General features: G+C 35.8%; 2 protein-coding genes across 3 annotated transcripts in view; one reads left to right on the top strand and one right to left on the bottom strand.

The window, feature by feature from the left end:
• LOC135086459 (uncharacterized) overlaps positions 1 to 17,551 on the bottom strand; it is a 37,432-nt gene extending 19,881 nt beyond the window's left edge. The window contains exon 1 of one of the 2 annotated variants that reach the window (XM_063981182.1): positions 17,398 to 17,551. Coding sequence is in view for 1 of the 2 variants with exons in the window: in XM_063981181.1 (XP_063837251.1) it covers positions 391 to 430 (40 nt within the window). In the remaining variant the exon portion in view is untranslated. Of the gene's footprint in view, positions 1 to 390; positions 473 to 17,397 lie in introns of those variants that run through there. The other variant, XM_063981181.1, reaches the window with a different exon arrangement.
• Positions 1,474 to 8,172, top strand: LOC135086497 (uncharacterized). Its single transcript, XM_063981219.1, has 7 exons — positions 1,474 to 1,559; positions 1,849 to 1,959; positions 5,346 to 5,452; positions 6,171 to 6,322; positions 6,688 to 6,907; positions 7,283 to 7,505; positions 7,870 to 8,172. The coding sequence occupies exons 1-7, from the start codon at positions 1,549 to 1,551 to the stop codon at positions 8,087 to 8,089; spliced, it is 1,044 nt and encodes a 347-aa protein (XP_063837289.1). The 5' UTR covers positions 1,474 to 1,548; the 3' UTR covers positions 8,090 to 8,172.
• Positions 17,552 to 18,331: the final 780 nt, after the last annotated feature.

Here is an 18,331-nt window from a genome sequence, read left to right as displayed (position 1 = left end):
CCACTTAGAGCATCTATCGATATTTTGGGCAGATGCTCTAAGTGGAATTAAATTTATTTATTACAGCAGCCTAGTGCTGGCTGCTTATTTATTTGATAGACAAGGACGTTATAAAATTCTTCAACATTTATGTTGCCGTGGTACTCTTGGTAAGGTGTATACAGGAGCAATTTTTTCTCGGCAGTCTCGAAAAAAAAACATCGAAATAGCCCTAGTACTTTTGGGGTGAAGTTACCTAACTTCCTGTCTATAAAATAAGCCAAGATTTGGCACACGATTTGAGAATTCTGCAACTAAGTCAGAGGTTTACGGGTTTGATCTTTGCATAATACAGTTATTGATTGGGTGGGGGGCGTCAATCGCTGTGTTAGCAAAATTATATTTAAATACCTATTGATATCCCGCAGACGGCATTGAGTCGCCTGTTCATTCTGATGGTATACCAGTCCCAGTTGGAGAACCAAAAGGCTAAGTTTTCAAACTGAGTTATCTGCCATCTAAAAAAATACAGAAACAATGAATTTTTCAGGTTTTAAAAATGAATGGACAGGCTTAAAAAAATACAGAATCAATGAATTTTTTAGGTTTTAAAAATGAATGTCTTAAAAAAATAACTTTGGCGAATATTCAAATTCTTTGTTGTTATACCCTTTTTAGGGCACTAATACCACGGTCTGCAGTAAGCTTCGGACTTGGGTATTTTTGTGATCATAATAGAGTTTCTATTCAATTTTACCTGAAGAAACTCTGCCGTGGAGTGGTGTCTGTTCTGATGAAGCTAGGTGTAGTAGTCCCCACGTCCCAAAAGCAAGTTGCGTGGTCAAGAAACAACAGTAGACTGCAAGCTCTATAAAAATACCAAGATTTAAGCCCAACAAAAGAAATATTTCCGGATCAGATTTTTCTGAACATGTTCCGGACTCTTAGACCTTTAAGTTCGTCGCACATTTATCAACCCGGAACGGTTTATCTATGTTTGGACTGCAAACATTTAACTACTATCTATCTGGATATTTCTGAACACGTCCGGACTTTTAGACTTTTGTCCGGATCTGTGTAGTTAAGTCCGGTTTTTGACATAAATGAATAACTATAGGCATTTTTTTAATTGAAGGGTCTGAAGGCTTTTCGTAAGGAATTTTCAAATTTAAATGGTGAGAGACCGATCTTTCCTCAAACAAAAAACAATCACAGTGATGTAAATATTTGAAAACTTACTTCATGAACATGGTGAATAGAGCACTATTCTTTTTATGATCAATTGTGTTTAATCTTTGAGAGCAAACCTATCCCGTGTCACAGTCAAAATAATACTACTTTAGCCAAACTCTAAAGGATGTCACTGCATGCAAAAAATGTGTTTATGCAAAAATTATAATAAACTTTACTCATTGCAAAACTATTGAGAACATTGTTTTGTAAATAAGTGTTTCATCATGTTATAAATACAAGAACAAGTTTAGTATTTCACTCATGCTTAATCAGAGAGTGTACGTATAGTAACATTTTGATGTATTCAGAAGAAATAATAATAGTGCTATATTCACCATGTTTATGAAGTAAGTTTTAAAATTATTCACATCACTGTGATTTTTATTATTTTTCTTTTTGAAGAGAGATCAGTCTCTTACCCTTTAGAATTTGAAAATTCATTAGGAAATAATAATACCCTGACACTCCAATAAAAAATAAAAATATCACCTGTAGTTATTTATCCAAGTCAAAAAACGGACAATTGAAACTACGAATATAGAATTCCGGATAAAGGTCTAAAAGTCCGGAACATGTTCAGAAAAATGTGATCCGAAAATGATTTTTATATGGGCTTAAAATTTGGTATTTTTATAGAGCATGCATTCTCCTATTGTTCCTTGACCACGCAACTTGCTTTTGGGACGTGGGGACTACTACACCTAGCTTCATCAGAACAGACACCACTCCACGGCAGAGCTTCTTCAGGTAAGATTGAATAAAAACTCTATTATGATCACAAAAATACCCAAGTCCAAAGCTAACTGCAGACCGCGATGCTAGTGCCCTAAAAAGGGTATAACAACAAAGCATTTGAATTTTTATCGTCAAAGCTATTTTTATGCCTGTCCAATATGATCAAATATCTACTACGAGCACAAAAAGATGCAAGTCTGAAACTAATTGCAGACCACAGTGTTAGTGATTTAACCCTTAAAACGAGCATAGCAAGATAAAAATTTGCATTGTCTTTGGACCTTTAAAACAAGGTCTGAGGTTAAAACAGTGGTAACATTTATTTAATAATAACATCGTCGCTTTTCTTTATTAACGGCCGAATACTGAAACACTACTCAAATCTTTCACTCAGCTGACGGGCTCCTAAATTTAAGTATCCTTCAATTTTAAATGGTATTCTCAAACGCTACTCAACGGATTTGAAGCCGTAATCAGCTAAGCAGCTCTCAAATGTTTACATAATGGCAACATTTGCCAAAAAAAGTATGTTTTCATTTACACAAATGATGACTTTACGTTTTTTATCCATTACACGCAGCATCGTTTGGTTATGTATTGTCTTTTATGGAAATATACTCAATCAACTTAACATAGAACAGTTTATTTTTAGTTTCTATTACATATAAATCTCGTTTTATTATATAAAAAAATTAATGCTTGCATTTTTATTTAATAAAAATAATAATTTTAAAGGTGATACTTTTTATTGTTGAAATCTATTAAGTGGCGATCGTGGACCGAAACGTAACCACAATTGACATTTATCATTGTTGACAGAGCATCAAATTGACAAATCAAAAACTCTTGGAAATGCTGCTATAGCTTAAACCCATTTGCGATGTCCCCATATTCCTCAGAAATAGGCATGTTTTAAAGCGATTTCATAGCAGCTATTTTGGTTGTTACTTTGTGCACTATACGATGCACAGTTGGCTGTTCGATGTGGAAGATATCACCTACTTAGTACACGTTCATAACTTCCCGTTGCGTAGAACCGTAGGGTTATAATAAGTATTTGGTCCACTGCTTGTATGGCGTTTGGTGAGGGGTTTCAAAGAGCTTCCAAATTATGAATCCAGAAACAACACCGTTTCTTTAGAGACGCGGAACCTCGCTCGGAATTGCATGTCATTATCAAATAACGTAAATGCGCCTATTACCGCCAGTTTAAGCTGTCTTCGGATAAACGTTAGAAAATTAGATATAAGACGTGGTGATAGAAAAGACACTTTAATTTATTTATAACAATGATGAAGTAATCTTTGAATTCAAGTAGTAAAAATGAGTATACAATCACACAATAATTAATAAATAGCAATTTAATCTGAAAAAGCAGTTGTTTCTATTACCGACCTATAGACGTGGTGTGTTTCTATTAACGTTTTTTCTGTTTCTATTACCGACCGCTAAGAATATTGCTCTTCAACTGGGTATGTTCCAAGAGGCACGGGTTCGATTCCCACTCAGAGGCTCGGGAACCACTTGATTTTTTCAAGTTAAATTTGTTTTGCTTTTAGTTTCAGTTAAATTTGTTTTTTTTAAGTTATTTTTTTTAATTATTAAAAGAGAAAAGGCATGCTTCTCGAAAACAAATAAATAATCAAGCAGAAATAGTAAAATAATAAATTCCTCTATTATACTTGATTACGCGGTACCCGGTGTTCTAGTGAGTAGTGGGGGTCATTATTTAAACTGTATTTGAGTTTTAATAAAATTTAATTTTCATTTAATATTTTATTTCTATTTTTAATTTGACTATAACTTTTAATTAGTTTTTGATTGATTTTAATTGTATATTTTAATTTAAACTATGGACAATTGGACACTGTCTGTATAATTATTTTAAATTATTTTTTTATTATTCAAAAGATCTTAAAAAGTTACATAGTAGTTGTGATAACGCACGATTGGTTTGGTGTCATGTCATAAATGTTAGTTATATACAAAATAAAGGCTTATAAGTCTTCGCAGGTGGCGTTATAGTTATGAGGCGGTAATAGAATTAAGTATGAATATTACTTTATTCTATTAGCGACCGTAAAAAAAACAGTAACCAGCTAAAATATCTACTTTAATGAAGACGTGATCAGTGAAGTGCCATTTTTATTAGGTTTTATTTTATATCAAATAGGTACTAATTAGAATTTAACAGGTTTTTATAAAATCTATTGTCATACATTATTAGAGATATTCTTTAATGTTCATTGCAGTTTTATGCCAAACCTATGACAGTTAACATATGGCGTTAATTGATTTAATTATGTGAAATATTCTTATGAATCGATAAAGATAACAAAATGGAGGTTAAATGCGTAATTAAAGATATAAATACTAAAATAAAAAACGTTATCAAAATTCTAACAACGCCATGGGTCGTTATTAGGAACCAAATTATTAAAAGTGTTTCTATTACCGCCCTTATTTAAAATTGTATTTAAGCGACAAAAATACAGCGAGAGGGCTATATTGAAGTTTTATTAAGGAAACTAAAGTACGAATTAATATTGTTATGCAAAAACGTGTTGGTATACTCATTTTAAATGTGTTAAAATCGCTAATTAATAACAAGGTGCACCTTAAGTAGCTGGGAGCGCGTCAGTATGAAAAGTGCGCCCGTTGCGGGCGCGTCCCATTTAATGTCAAATAACTCCGTTTACTGGTTATTTACGAACACAAACTTTAATCGTTGTGATAGTCAATAAACATATCTAGATATTTTTTAGGTAAAGTGTTTTCTGGAACCTGTTATTATGTCTTTCATGAAAGAAAGAAAAATAGGGCGGTAATAGACTACAAATTTTGGGGGGTCGTTAATAGGCGCACTTACGTTAATATTTTTCAATAGCGTTCAGCCTTATTGCGTTCCTGCGATTAGATCTAGGTATTTCCTCGAGGTTCGAAAGAAATGATAACGTTGACACAAACATTATTTACCACTTTTTAGGTCGATTTAGGTATAAGAATAGGATTTAAGATACCGCGCAAGCACTCTCAAATTTAACGGCTGCTCAAGACGATTTGACAGTTGTTTGAGTAATGCTTAGCGTTGAATGGCGTTTCAGTATGCGAAAATTCATTTGAGTGGCGTTTGATTGCAACTTAATTTGAGAGGTGCTTAAAAATTGAGAACTGCTTAGATATTGTTTTGAGTATGCGAAATGTAAGTTTAGGAGCTGCTTAACTATTTGAGAAGCCGTCAAATATTTAAATGGCGTTTCAGTATTCGGCCGTAAGTGTCATAAAAAGGGCTTAACATTAAAGAATTTGAATTAAATCAACGGAGCTATTTTCATTCACCTCCGATATAATCATAAAACCATGACCTGACCTAAAAATCATTAATTCTTTTTTTTTAGATGGCAGATAACTCAGTTCGAAAACTTAGCATTTTGGTTCTCCAACTGGGACTGGTATACTATCAGAATGAACAGGCGATTGAATGCCGTCTGCGGAATATCAATAGGTAGGTATTTCTTAAATATTATTTTGCTCTCAATTTTTTTTTCTTTAGTTCTGTGCAAGGACCGAACCTGTAACGTATGACTTAGTAGCAGAATTCTCAAAATGTAAAGTGATATATCGTTGTGATTTATTTCATTTGTAACTTGTGGTCAGTAAGTATAAAGTTCAAAATTATTACCTGATTCGTACACGAACTCAGATCGTCACTAATTTAATTTGTGATACCCAATGATTCCCGTGCATATTTTCACACTAGTCTGTCTGCGTATTTGCCTGCGTAAAGATCGATATGCCATAACAAAACCCAATTCATAACAACTGAAACACATCTGTAACATATTTTTGTATCTTTCCATTAATGAAAATATGTAGGGCTACTAAAACGTTAGCAAAATTTTGATCTAGCAACGAAATACATATTTAAAGCTACAAAGCTTTTCAATTACAGTATGTGTTTTTTAGCTTTCTTTGAAGTTTCAAGGACTTGCAAAAGAGTTTAATAGTTTCTTTTATATTTCGAAAGTTTGTGCATTTTAAAAGTTGTAATTATAAAAGTACGATACTTACTTACTTTTGTAGGTCAGTGTAAATTAGGAATAATACATTATGTCACATAATTATATCCCCCTTCACAAGAAAAAAAAAACCTTTTAATCTCGTCAAAAGACTTATGTACCTAGATTAAGATATAAAATTTTAACTAATGCAATCTTTTTCAGACTTTCTGCCACTCGGTACAGCAGCATTGATGAACAGAAGAACACTTATAACGTCGGCAAACTACTTGGAACCATACAGTAACAGGATGAAAGACTTAAGGATATGGTGCTTGGGACGAGAAGGACTACATACTACTCCGTATAGATACCGGGTACGTACAGAAATGATATTTTTATTTAAAACCGTCAGCTGTTGCAACGAACTATCTTGATTTTGCAAGCTCTTATTTAACTTTACAATGTATTCATTCATATCCATGGGTCAAATCTTGCAAGCTGAATTAGACTGACCTCCTGACAATCGATTGAGCTAAATATCTATAATAATTTTGCATATCTACACATGTTCGAATTCATAATTCGGATTACAATTAAATAATGATTTCAAGGACCTAGTCTGATGATGGAGCAGGTAGGTGGCGATTGGAACTCTGAGACGAAACAATGAAATCATTTCAAGTATGGGCTCGTTAGTATTGTTTTTAAAAATGATTTTTTTATTAATAATTTTAATTAGGTATGGCGATTCAGAAGATTGTTTCCAAAGAGTCAAAATCCTGAGCATTGGCATGGACCGCGGGGGGTGCACGTGCCTCGTCACGACGTATCCGTGATACACAGCATGGATCAGATCTACATATACTATATCAAATCCGTTAGGTATCATTACCCGTACAGATCGTGGCTCATTGGCAAACATGATGAACTTGATGATCGGCTGTGGTTTGCGGGCTCAGGTTAGTATTTTTATGTATCAACACAATAGTATTAATTTCTGAAAGATTTATTTCTTACAAAGTGTACGATCTGTAAATTTTGCTGCGTATTTCTCACTTAATCAGAGTGTCGTGCTAATACTAATAACGAGGTCGTGGTTTTGATCCCCTCATGGCCCATCCTTTGTACTTTTGGTACAGAGGTACCATGATGTTGGACTATGACGTATAGCATGGTGAGGTACTTTTGAAGATATTGAAGAACCTTTTACCAAATAACTGACTGAAAAAGAGCAATGGAGCTGCTTTGTATACGAGGCGAAAATTATTGTAATAATGATAAACTTCAGTCAATGTAATTTGTGTGATTGTGAGTTTTCATGTTTGCATTCACAGGATACGAGTACCTTGAGCATATAGCAGAAAACTACAAGATATTCTTCGCTAACCAAACAAAGGACGAAATCGTGGACTGTTCAAAATACCTTCCGAAGTGGTGGGGCAAGTTCATATGTATCAGGAATAGCCACGGATTTTCTGGTGTACCCAACGGTGGTGGACTTTATACGATATATGGAGATGAAGACTATCTTACTGGAGTTGGGTGTTTTGAGATAAGGTTTATATTTATTTGCTATATAATTTCGTGGATGTCGTGAAAGGCGACTAAGGGACATTAATATGCGAAAGCCAGGCTTTCTCAACCCTGGCCAGCCGTGGGAAGTTTAGGTCAACTCCTCCATTTGCCTCTGATGAACTAGAAAGGTCGTGCTCCTTTGGTGGAGAATCAGTGACCTGATGATGATGAGGAATATTATAACTATTTTAGTTTGTATTATGGAACGACGCCTATTATGATCGACTAAATTATAATTATGGATGTAAGCCTGCAACTGACCTAAATATTTCAAATGTTCAAATCATATTTTTCATTATTTTATTACTTTACCGCTGATTTATTATTGTTTCTTTTTTTTCTTCAGATATAACGAAGACCGGATACTGGTGTTCACAGATCTTAGGTATTATGTTGATTGGATTAATATATTTGCCAACATATCAAGAGGAGAATACTATGAATACGCCTACCCTGAATGGAGCATTAACTTGGGAATGCTTTACGATGGAGGAGTAAATTATCCATACATTCCGATGTGGCAGATTCAGAACGATATGTTCCCTCTTGGGAGGAAAAAAAAGTGATTTTGAGACATCTAACACCTCGGTTCTCGTCACTAACTTTTCGTAGATCGTTACAACCACAGTAAACTGTACCCTTAATGTAATTCCCATGGGTGCGTGACAGTTTATATAAGTTTATATGATATAAATTCATTTCAATAACGTTCATATTGTATAATAAACGTATGTTATAATAACACTTGATATAATTTTATAACATATAATGTTTACTTCATATAATAAATCATTTCTAATAATATCATTTCAGATATTAATCACAACGCATAAAGACATTTGATATAAACCTTACTTAATCTAAGACTCATTTGATGTAATTTTGTTTAATATAAATATTATTTCACATAACCATTACTTGTAATAAATATTATTTGTTATACTCTTTAATTGATATAATTTCTGATAGATATAACTTTAAGTATGTTCTTTTTTAGCTTGACTTATAAATGACTTTAGTGACAAAAACGAATCGCCGTAAAACCGACTCCACGTAGTCTTGTCTGCCCTACCCCTAGAGTGTAATTTAGAAGCGCGTAGGCACGGAGGGGCGAGGCGGCCCGCGGGTTGAGGAGCAGGTGGCTGGAAGCGAGGCGCCGCGAGCAAGCCGAAGACGCGGTGTCGAGCGAAAGCCATCTGCGACGATTAGCACGCGAGGGACCGCCAGAGCCCCGCAGTGCCGGAGCCGTGACAGAAGTCTCAAGTTTTTAGTCAAATTTGCATGCTGCATGCCTGCATGCCTGCTTGCTTGCTTGCTTGCCTGCTTGCTTGCTTGCTTGCTTGCTTGCTTGCCTGCTTGCTTGCTTGCTTGCTTGCCTGCTTGCTTGCCTGCTTGCTAGCTTGCTTGCCTGCTTGCTTGCCTGCATGCTAGCTTGCTTGCTAGCTTGCTTGCTTGCTTGCTTGCTCGCTTGCTCGCTTGCTTGTTGCTGCATGCAATGCTTATTATAACAAATGAACTTTATAAAAAAATATTATTGTTATATGATTTAAGTTTTATAGGAAAAGAATTTTATCTCATTTGATTGTTCGACATTTTATTTTTATATGATTTGAATGTTATTTGTTTTAAATAGTATACATTGTAAGTTTTATAGAAAATATTCATTATATCAAACCATTTTATATCAGTTAATAGTTATTTGTCTTAAAATTATTCGTTTTAAAATTATATTATTCGTTTATTATAGTAAATAATTATTATATTAAACGATTTTATATAATTTGATGTTATATCCTCTAAGTATTATAATATGATATGTAGTTATATCATACATTACACACCCAATTCCCATACCATTGAAATCTCTGGAAAGAAAATTGAAGTGAGTGGGTACGAGTAATGTAGCGTCACTAAACCAGCTTACACTTCTACTGTGATTGCCAAGTTGTGATGGCAGAATTACGAGCTTTCGTTTCAAATGTTTATTCTATCTGCCATATTTGGAAGGAAATGTAGACTTAAAACTGTTTTTGATTTTTGTTCAAAAATCAATAATTATAATTTTGCATGATCGTATTACCAGCATTACTGTGTACCTATGTTACGTGCAATGCTAACAAAATCGAATTAATCTTTTTTACTTAAATTGGCACTAACTTAAAAATTATATAGGTACCTACCTACACAGTTACATTTGGTATATTGTACTTATAGCTGAAATAACCAATTGATTAAAAATTAAATTATCCAAAACATAATCTAATAATAATAGTTTTTCTTTAAATACACCTACTCACGCCTTAATTAATATTTAACAAAACATTTAATACAAAAACATTTTTAATCTATCCGTTTATTGAGTTCTTTATCTTTGTTAAAACTGAAAGTTAGCTTTCAAGAGAAAAACATGACTTTTCTAAACAGTATCCAAGCGGAGCTTTAATAGATCCGATTATTGTTGATGCCCCGTCTCAGCTACAAAGAAATTGTTTTATTCAATTATGCGGGCTCTGTGACAGTATGGCGGCCTAATGTTTTTGACGTAAGATTGCCATAATGGACAATTGAAGTGCAAATTGAGTCGCTTGTTAAATGGCAAAATGACAGGATGCACAAAGTGAATTCACAGTGACTTGTAAAACCTAAGACCTCGCGATAAATCACAGGGCAAAAGGTAGTAAATGATTAAAAAAGGAAGGTAGAAAGGAATCAATTTCCCTGCAATTCCCAAAAATTCCGCTCCTTGAGAAAGCTCCACGAACCAAAATCTAACAAACCGATACAACCAACGATCGAAACAACCAAATCGACAATGCGAGACAACTATTGTATAGATGTAATTCAAATTTTTTATTTCCTATGTTCTTTACTTTAAGATGTATACTAGGAAGACACTGGCTCCTGAAATTATAGTTTTATAAAATGTCACAATGTTACATCAATAAAGATTTACCTATATTTCTACATTTTCTACATGAACCCTGAAGCAACGATCAAAAGCGAAAAAAATAAAATATGTTTGGTGTTTTCGAATTCATTTAAAAAATCAATACCAAAATACGTCATTATATGACATAGCTCACGAGATCACACACATCAATGCTCCTGAACCAAGAGCATGATGACGTTCGTTGAAGCATGGGTGTGTATGCTGATTGAAAAAATAAAAATTCCGATTGGAACGAGGATATCCAGCGGGATTCCTTTAATATTACTCCATGGTAAATATTTTTGAGGGAAATGCGTTAAATGCCTTCACTGAACCATTTGCCAGATGGAGAGATTGGTAGTTCAGGGCAAGGTGGAAGGCAAGAGAGCACGCGGTCGATCGCCAACCCGCTGGATAGACGCCATCACAAAGGCTACTGAGTCCATCATGATCCAGTGTACTCGCGACGCCTCTAACCGTCAGAAATGGAAGCACATCGCCAGGAGAGCTACCCTCGGAGATGACATGAACACCCCACCATTTTAATTTTTTTTTAACAATCATTTTAAATCTGTTAGCAAAATACTTTTGCTATAAATGTTACTTCATTTTAAAGGTAATACTTGAAATAAGAGTAGGTCAATTTCTGGATAAAGCATAATACGTATTCAACATGATACTCTATGAACGTAAATCGTCGTAGGTTAGCAAAACATTAATTATTTCAGACCACGCTAGCCTACTTGGTGTGCACCATATTTACCATTAAAAATTTTTTTTATTGAAATATATTTAACTCAAAATTATATGGTAAGGGGGCGTCCATAAATTACGTGAGACAATTTTGGCTATTTTTCAACCCCCCCGCCCCCCTTGGTGAGATTTGGTGAGATTTTGCCTGACCCCCTCCCCCACCCCCAAATCTCACGTAGGGGTCGCAATACCGAATCATTTCAGCAAAACCGGTATTTTCGGTATTGGCTCTAGACGAATACCGATAATCCGGTATTTTCGATATTTCCGGGATTAAGCTAAAGTTAGCAAATTTAGTATAATAAAGTTAGTTTGCGGAGGTATAGTAAGTAGGTTCCTAACCTAAATTAATTTATCTTCTAAATAAAACAAAATTCAGTCCAAATCAAATTGAGTTATAAAGAGGTAATCAAAATATTATTAAGTCTAGATTAAATTTTTGGGCCTTGTAATGAGATGGTAGAAACAGTAAAGTATCTAAACTTTTATCACTCTTGACTTACTTGACTTAAGGTCCTATGTCCCCTAGATGGGGCAGAGGGCGTCAACAGCAGTCCTCCATCGCGTTCGGTCTTGAGCTTCGCGTTTGATCTCACTCCAAGTCTTGCCGATCTTCTTCGCCTCGTCTGCCATAGTGCGCCGCCAAGTTTGCTTGGGGCGACCACGTTTGCGTTTTCCTTGGGGGTTCCAATCCAGAGCCTGCTTGGGGATGTGATCGGGATCTCTTCGGAGAGTGTGGCCAATCCAGTTCCACTTGCGGCGCTTGATCTGCTGGTCGATCGGAATTTCGTGGCAGCGTTCCAATAGCTCGACGTTGGAGATTTTCTCAGGCCAGTATATGCCGAGAATTCGGCGAAGGCAGCGGTTGACGAAGACCTGCAGCTGGTGCGAGATGACCTTGGTGACCTTCCACGTTTCACACCCATAGTAGAGCAGAACGGATTTAACGTTGGACCCGAAAATTTTGATCTTGACCCTTCGGGTCAGTTTCCGTGACTGCCATACGGGGCGAAGTTGTGCGAAGATAGCTCTAGCCTTGGCAATGCGCGAAGTGATGTCATCTTCGGTACCTCCAGTCTCTGACACGACGCTCCCGAGGTAGGTACAATTGTGGACTCGTTCCACATGCTCTGCACCAATCCGTAATGGTGTGCAATTCCTCACTCCAGATCGCATCTCTTGTGTCTTCCGGCAGTTAATTTTGAGCCCCGTGATGCCCGCCTCTCGATGTAGGTCATCAATTTTGGATTGATTTCACGACACATGATTCCATCCAAGACAACCAGAAAGAGAAGCGGCGAAAGCAGGCAGCCTTGCCGGACGCCCGCATGCACCTCAATGTCTTCGGAGATGAGGCCGTCGTGAGTGAGAGTACAAGAATATTTCTTGTAGATGGCCTTCAGTAGATCGATATTTTTCGGCGGGACACCAATGTCAGTGAGTCGCGACCATATGCTTGCCCACTTTAGCGTATCAAAGGCTTTTTCAAAGTCTACAAAGGTAAGATAGATTTCCCTTTGCCATTCTGATGTCTGCTCCAAGATGATACGCGGTTCGGGCGGAAGCCAGCCTGTTCCCTACGCAAAAGAGGTTCAACGGCCCCCGATAACCTATCCAAGATAATCTTGCAGAAAACCTTTGACGGTATCGAGAGCAAAGTGATACCTCTCCAATTGCAAAACTGGCTTAGGTCCCCTTTCTTTGGCACAGTAATTAAAAGCCCCTTATTCCAGTCACTGGGAGTTCCTCTTCCATCCAGATATTTTCGATGAGAGGTGTCAGGACGTCGGCGGCGGAGTTTATGTCGACTATTATCACTCAATCAACTCAAAACGAACTCGCGCGCGCGTATTTTGAATTAAATGGCGCGTAAATTTTTCTATTTGTATTTGTTTTTTATTTATTTTACTAAAACCGAAAATACCGAAAATCCCGGTTTTTGTGAAATGAATACCGGTATTAATTAGACCTAAATTTGGCCCGGTATTCCGGTATTTTCGAAATTCGGTATCCCGGTTTGCGACCCCTAATCTCACGTGATATTAAAAAAAATCCGAAATTTTATAGTTTTGGAGTAATACAACTGAGAATCATTTTTTTTTGTGTGCTTTAACGTAGTCGCTAACGAGTGCATCAAAAAGATCTATAAAGTTAAAGATTTTAGTTCTTTAAAGTATCTGCTAAGGACGCTGTACAATCATCATAGGTACATTTAATGTATGTCATTTTTTACGCAGTCGCTAGCGGATGCCGATTGTGTAAAGTCGCACTAAGCCCACTGATTACGAATAGATCCAGAAAAACACGTGTAGTGACAGCGGTTAGTACTAGGGTCACATTGTTTTTTTACAGAAGTACCTAGTCTAATTGTTCCTTTCTACAAAATCACTAATAATCTAGCAAAATCGATTTTGATAAAAAAAGAACTTGTTTTATAATTTGGAACGGAACGGAAGCATTTTTAGTTTTATTTCTTTAGACTGTATAGAATAAAATGACATTATCATTATACAAATATCATTTTTTAGTCCTGACAAGGTTTCGATATGTCTGGCTGTCTGTCTGTCCGAGCTTTTGCTTGGAAACTATTGGCACTAGGGAGCTGTAATTTTGTAGAGGTATGTATATTAATCACGCCAACAAAACGGTAGAATAAAATTTTGAAAAAAAAATTTTTTTAGGATAGCTCCCCTACATGTAAAGTGGGGATGATTTTTTTTACGTCTTCTACCCCATCGTGTGGGTATCGTTGGATAGGTCTTTTAAAATGGCTTTGGGGTTTCTAAGACCATTTTTCGATTTAGGGATCCGTTTGTAAAATGTTAAAGTTTAAAGTGCCAATTTTTGTCCGAGTAGGGCGTTCCCCCCCGCTAAAAACTAAACTGTTGGCTTGATAAATCTGGAAAAATTCAAGATTATAGTGCTTTTTATGAACTTCAAGGAAAACTATAGCGGTTAAGATAGATCAGTTAGTTCAAGAGTAATAGTCGTTTTACTCATGTATTATACAATTTCATACATAATAAAAATTCCTTAGAAGAAAATATTAAAAGTGACTTTAGATGAAGTAATTGCTTACTTCTGAAATATATTGTGATAACGACGGACAACTAAGGAACCCTACACTGCGCGTGGCACGACACGCACTTGGCCAATTTTTTTACTTAAGATTTAACCCAGTTTTCTGGCAAACTCTATTTCTCTATTTCTTGTGGAAAAAAATACGTGATATTTCCCGAGACCCCCCCTCTCCCCCACGTGAGATTTGGTGAGGTTTTTGTTGACCCCCTCCCCCCCCTAAAAGCCTCACGTAATTTATGGACGCCCCCTAAGTAATATTATAAAGCTGAAGATTTGTTTGTTTGAACGCGCTAATCTCAGGAACTACTTGTCCCACTTGAAAATTTGTTTTTGTTTTGGATAGCCCATTATTGTAGCCAATAGGAGGGGAGCAGTAAAGAAAAATGTTGCAAAAACAGGAAATATTATTTAAACTATTTTCACGAGTACGATAGTTTCAAATTAAACGATAACCGGAGCAAAACATTTGCAAATATTTTAAACACCTAGAACGTGCGTGATGAAATGAAAATGTGGGATTTGTGTGCAGCCTCTCATTTTAGCTGCTTTTAAAAAAGATTAAAACTTGCAAATCGGATTGGGGTGCAGACGGCCCCGTGTTTAAAAGCAGGATAATCCTTTGCCCCGCCACTGTTGGATTTTTTACGTTGCCACAAATCTAGAGCTATAGTATAGTAATTTCAGACGCCTCGCTTATTCAGAAACCAAAAATGTTAATACAATATGACTTTAAAGCTTCGCTGGCTTGGAAATATTTTTATTTGGAATTTTGAATAGGAAAACAATAGATAAAAACTATTATTATTTTACGTTGGTGACGTATTAACAATAATCAAAATAAAAACAGTAAAACAACACTAGGTAAATCTTAAAAAAAAATAAGGAAAAATAAATGAATCAAATCAATCCTACTCGTAATTACCTCTCTTATAAATAAAGGTTGGTACGATAAGTAGACATTCCAGCTAGTGAAAAATAACCGAAATAACAGTCATTTAAAAAATGGGGGCTCGTTACCGAATCTGATGAAAGCTTTCTCCGTACCTACGATACTCAAGGAAATTTTGCTAAGATTACAAAACAGTTTTTTCTCATCTCCATAATAAATCAGTTGCCCCATCATTCATTGTAATAGAAAAGGCATCCCTCTGAAAACAAAAAGATGACAAACAACCGATAAACCCTTCAACCTCTATAAAGTTCTGAATATCTTGTCAAAATGATTCTCGCAAAACAAATACTTAGTATCTTTATACGCGATCGGGCAGGGTTAGCGCCAGTCGCTCTGAAGAGAGGCGCGCTACGTGATATGTTTTCTATCATCCTTGCGCATACATATGGTTCTCATTAGCCTTTCATCCCAATGTCCCGGAGTCCCCTTCTGGATTTGTATTCGGTACTTTAGTCAGAACCCTATTGCCGTAATATTCTATTACTCGGAGTCAACAAGCGGAACGTCGCATAAGCTAGTTTTTGTGCGATGATTTTATGACTTGGGTCGAGCTAGAAAATAAGTGGAGGACTATTTCTGAGTGCTGTCTTATTTATGAGGTTGTTTGTAAAGTATGCACTAAGCGGAGAAACGACATGCTGCTGCTATTATCGCAGCCAAATTATTGGATCTCATAAATTTAAAAATATTGGATGTACGATATTTTAGTTTAGTTTCACAGCTTACACTGAGATAATGTACCTTTTAATCGTTTTTTTTCAATACTTTTGAAATGAATTAATGAAATCTGATGGTAGGTAATTTAAAAAATAAATTATAAACTTACTTCACTTGACTGCAGTTTTCTTTGGGAGTAAAATCCAATCCATCGTACGTATACTTTTTGTTTCATCCAACGAGGATGATTGACGGGATCCACGAGTTTGCAACTGCCAAGTCTAGGGACTCGTAATAGTACCTAATTATGGAAGGTTTTTGCATATGGTTTGAGCAACGTTTTCATAAAGATGGTAGTTTGCCCTTACAGATAAAGCTTTCACGTTAACACGTTAATCTATGATTCAAACGTTTGAAGAGCATTTTATTAAAATCTTAAACAAGAGAAATAGGAAACCGCATACTGAATCCTATTAGGTATCAGCTGCGGATTTCAATTGCACCAATTAGCTTTTATTTATGCAATAAGCGAGAAATGTTTTCCTTGGATTTACTCAAAAATAAATTATGGCATTAGCTGGATAATATTTTTTTGCTTTGAGGGTAGCCGGCTAAACGTAAGCCAATGCTTTTATATTTTTTATTATTTAAATTGCATATTCCTCTAAGTGAGACGAGGTATTTCATGGAATTCGATGTTGACCAACTAATACATCGAATAGCTTTATTGAGTTGTTGAGTTGGTTTGGTACTTACTGTTACGAATGGATATAACTAGCTACAATTTTTTTGTAAGTAAATGACAGCAAGATCAAATATGCCAACATGTTCGTTTAGACTTCAAAGGATTTAATACTTTTTCTACTAAAGTATTAGGTACATGTAATCTGTAACTATACATTCAGGATATTCAATGATACTACTTAGGTTCTACACGAGAACAGATAGATAAAAAAAAATGTCAACACTTTCCTTATTTGTATGTCATGTATGATTTATAAAAATGTACCTTAAATTATTTTCCTAACAACCCTTAAAAAAGCGTCTGGCTGGTTCGAACATGCGTTTGCCCCATTTCCTTTTAGAGCGAAATCAGCAGTACTTGTTAAAAGATGAAAGATCGCTTCAAACAAGATTTTCTGAGAAAATATAAGGTCGTCGACAGGGTGTAAAAAAACGGTACACGATATGAAATCGTGTTAAGCTGAAGGAAGGGGTTGAGTTGGGGAGGAAAAACTCATTTGCATCATCATTGCTAGTTCCTCTAATGAGCTTAGGGATACTTATAGCCTGGCCTGGTAAAACTATGAAGTAGGGAGGTACCTAATTATAGTTCTATGATCTGAGGTAGGTACCTACTAAAAAGTAAGTACATGGTAGATTCCAGTAATATACTACGTGGTGTGGCGTGTAAATAGCCACACTAGGCGGGGCCTAAACGGGTCAAAACTACCGTTCCCAAATAATTATGTCTGCAGAGGAGAATAGCTGGTCCCACGAACCTCTGAGCTAATCCTGGGTGCCCTTCAGCAAGCTCGACCACCGCTGGCACCGGGACACTCCGGAATGAAGACGGTTCAAGAGTTAGACTTCCCCTGCAGGAGTTCAGGTCACGGACACTTTGGATGCGGGAATGCGTTGTGCGTTTAGAGAACATAATGCAATTTGCGAGCAATGCAATAAGCGTTAAAATAATACAGTTTTCACGTTACGGTTGTGACGTTTGTGTGACGTGTGATGCGATACACGATGAAATGTGTCAAAGCTTGACGTGCAGAGACACCAAGAATGATCACAGAGGTGTGGAAACCAAATAGTTTTTAACGTACCGAAAAAACTATTTGGGATTTCAAATCAAAGTAAAATAATTATTATAGCCTGACCAGGAACATAAAAACCCTGGCATAGAGGCGCGTCAATTGCATTTGATAGTGCAACACCGAGTACAGTCGTACCTGTGTTAAATTAATAGGCTAACTTTATGTATCAGGATTCAGGATTACGGGCTAATTTGATATTTTCATAAAATAACGAAAAAATATTATTATAGGTAACCTGGTTTAAGTAAATTAAATAAAACCATCAATCGAGCTAGTAGGATTTATTTTATTATTCATCAATAATCAAATTCAGAACTTGAATATTCAACTGCAATGTCTGCTCATGAACGCTTCAAACTCGGTACTTCTTTCCCAATTCCATAAAATTCAACACTTAGAAAGTGACAAAAAATTTTAAAATAGGTAGTTGAAACAAACCACAGCTAATTTTCATAGTGGACTGTACTATACGATAAACATGTCAGTCAATTTGACAACCTCTGTCGGAAACATTATTCAATGAAAATATTGTCCGAACCCTTAGTATTTCTCTTCGACAAATACCTACTTTAACACATTGTAAACCACTTTTCTTTCACGACTATGAAAAGATTTT

Source organism: Ostrinia nubilalis, chromosome Z, assembly GCF_963855985.1.
Source record: "Ostrinia nubilalis chromosome Z, ilOstNubi1.1, whole genome shotgun sequence".
Lineage (NCBI taxonomy): Eukaryota > Metazoa > Arthropoda > Insecta > Lepidoptera > Crambidae > Ostrinia > Ostrinia nubilalis.
This window is presented reverse-complemented; position numbering and strand designations above follow the sequence as displayed.

Bases quoted from the DNA above. Each gene is read 5' to 3' on its own strand.
- LOC135086497 (XM_063981219.1), top strand. The intron at 5,453-6,170 runs GTAGGTATTTCT...AATCTTTTTCAG, and splicing joins CGTCTGCGGAATATCAATAG to ACTTTCTGCCACTCGGTACA. The intron at 6,908-7,282 runs GTTAGTATTTTT...TTGCATTCACAG, and splicing joins GCTGTGGTTTGCGGGCTCAG to GATACGAGTACCTTGAGCAT.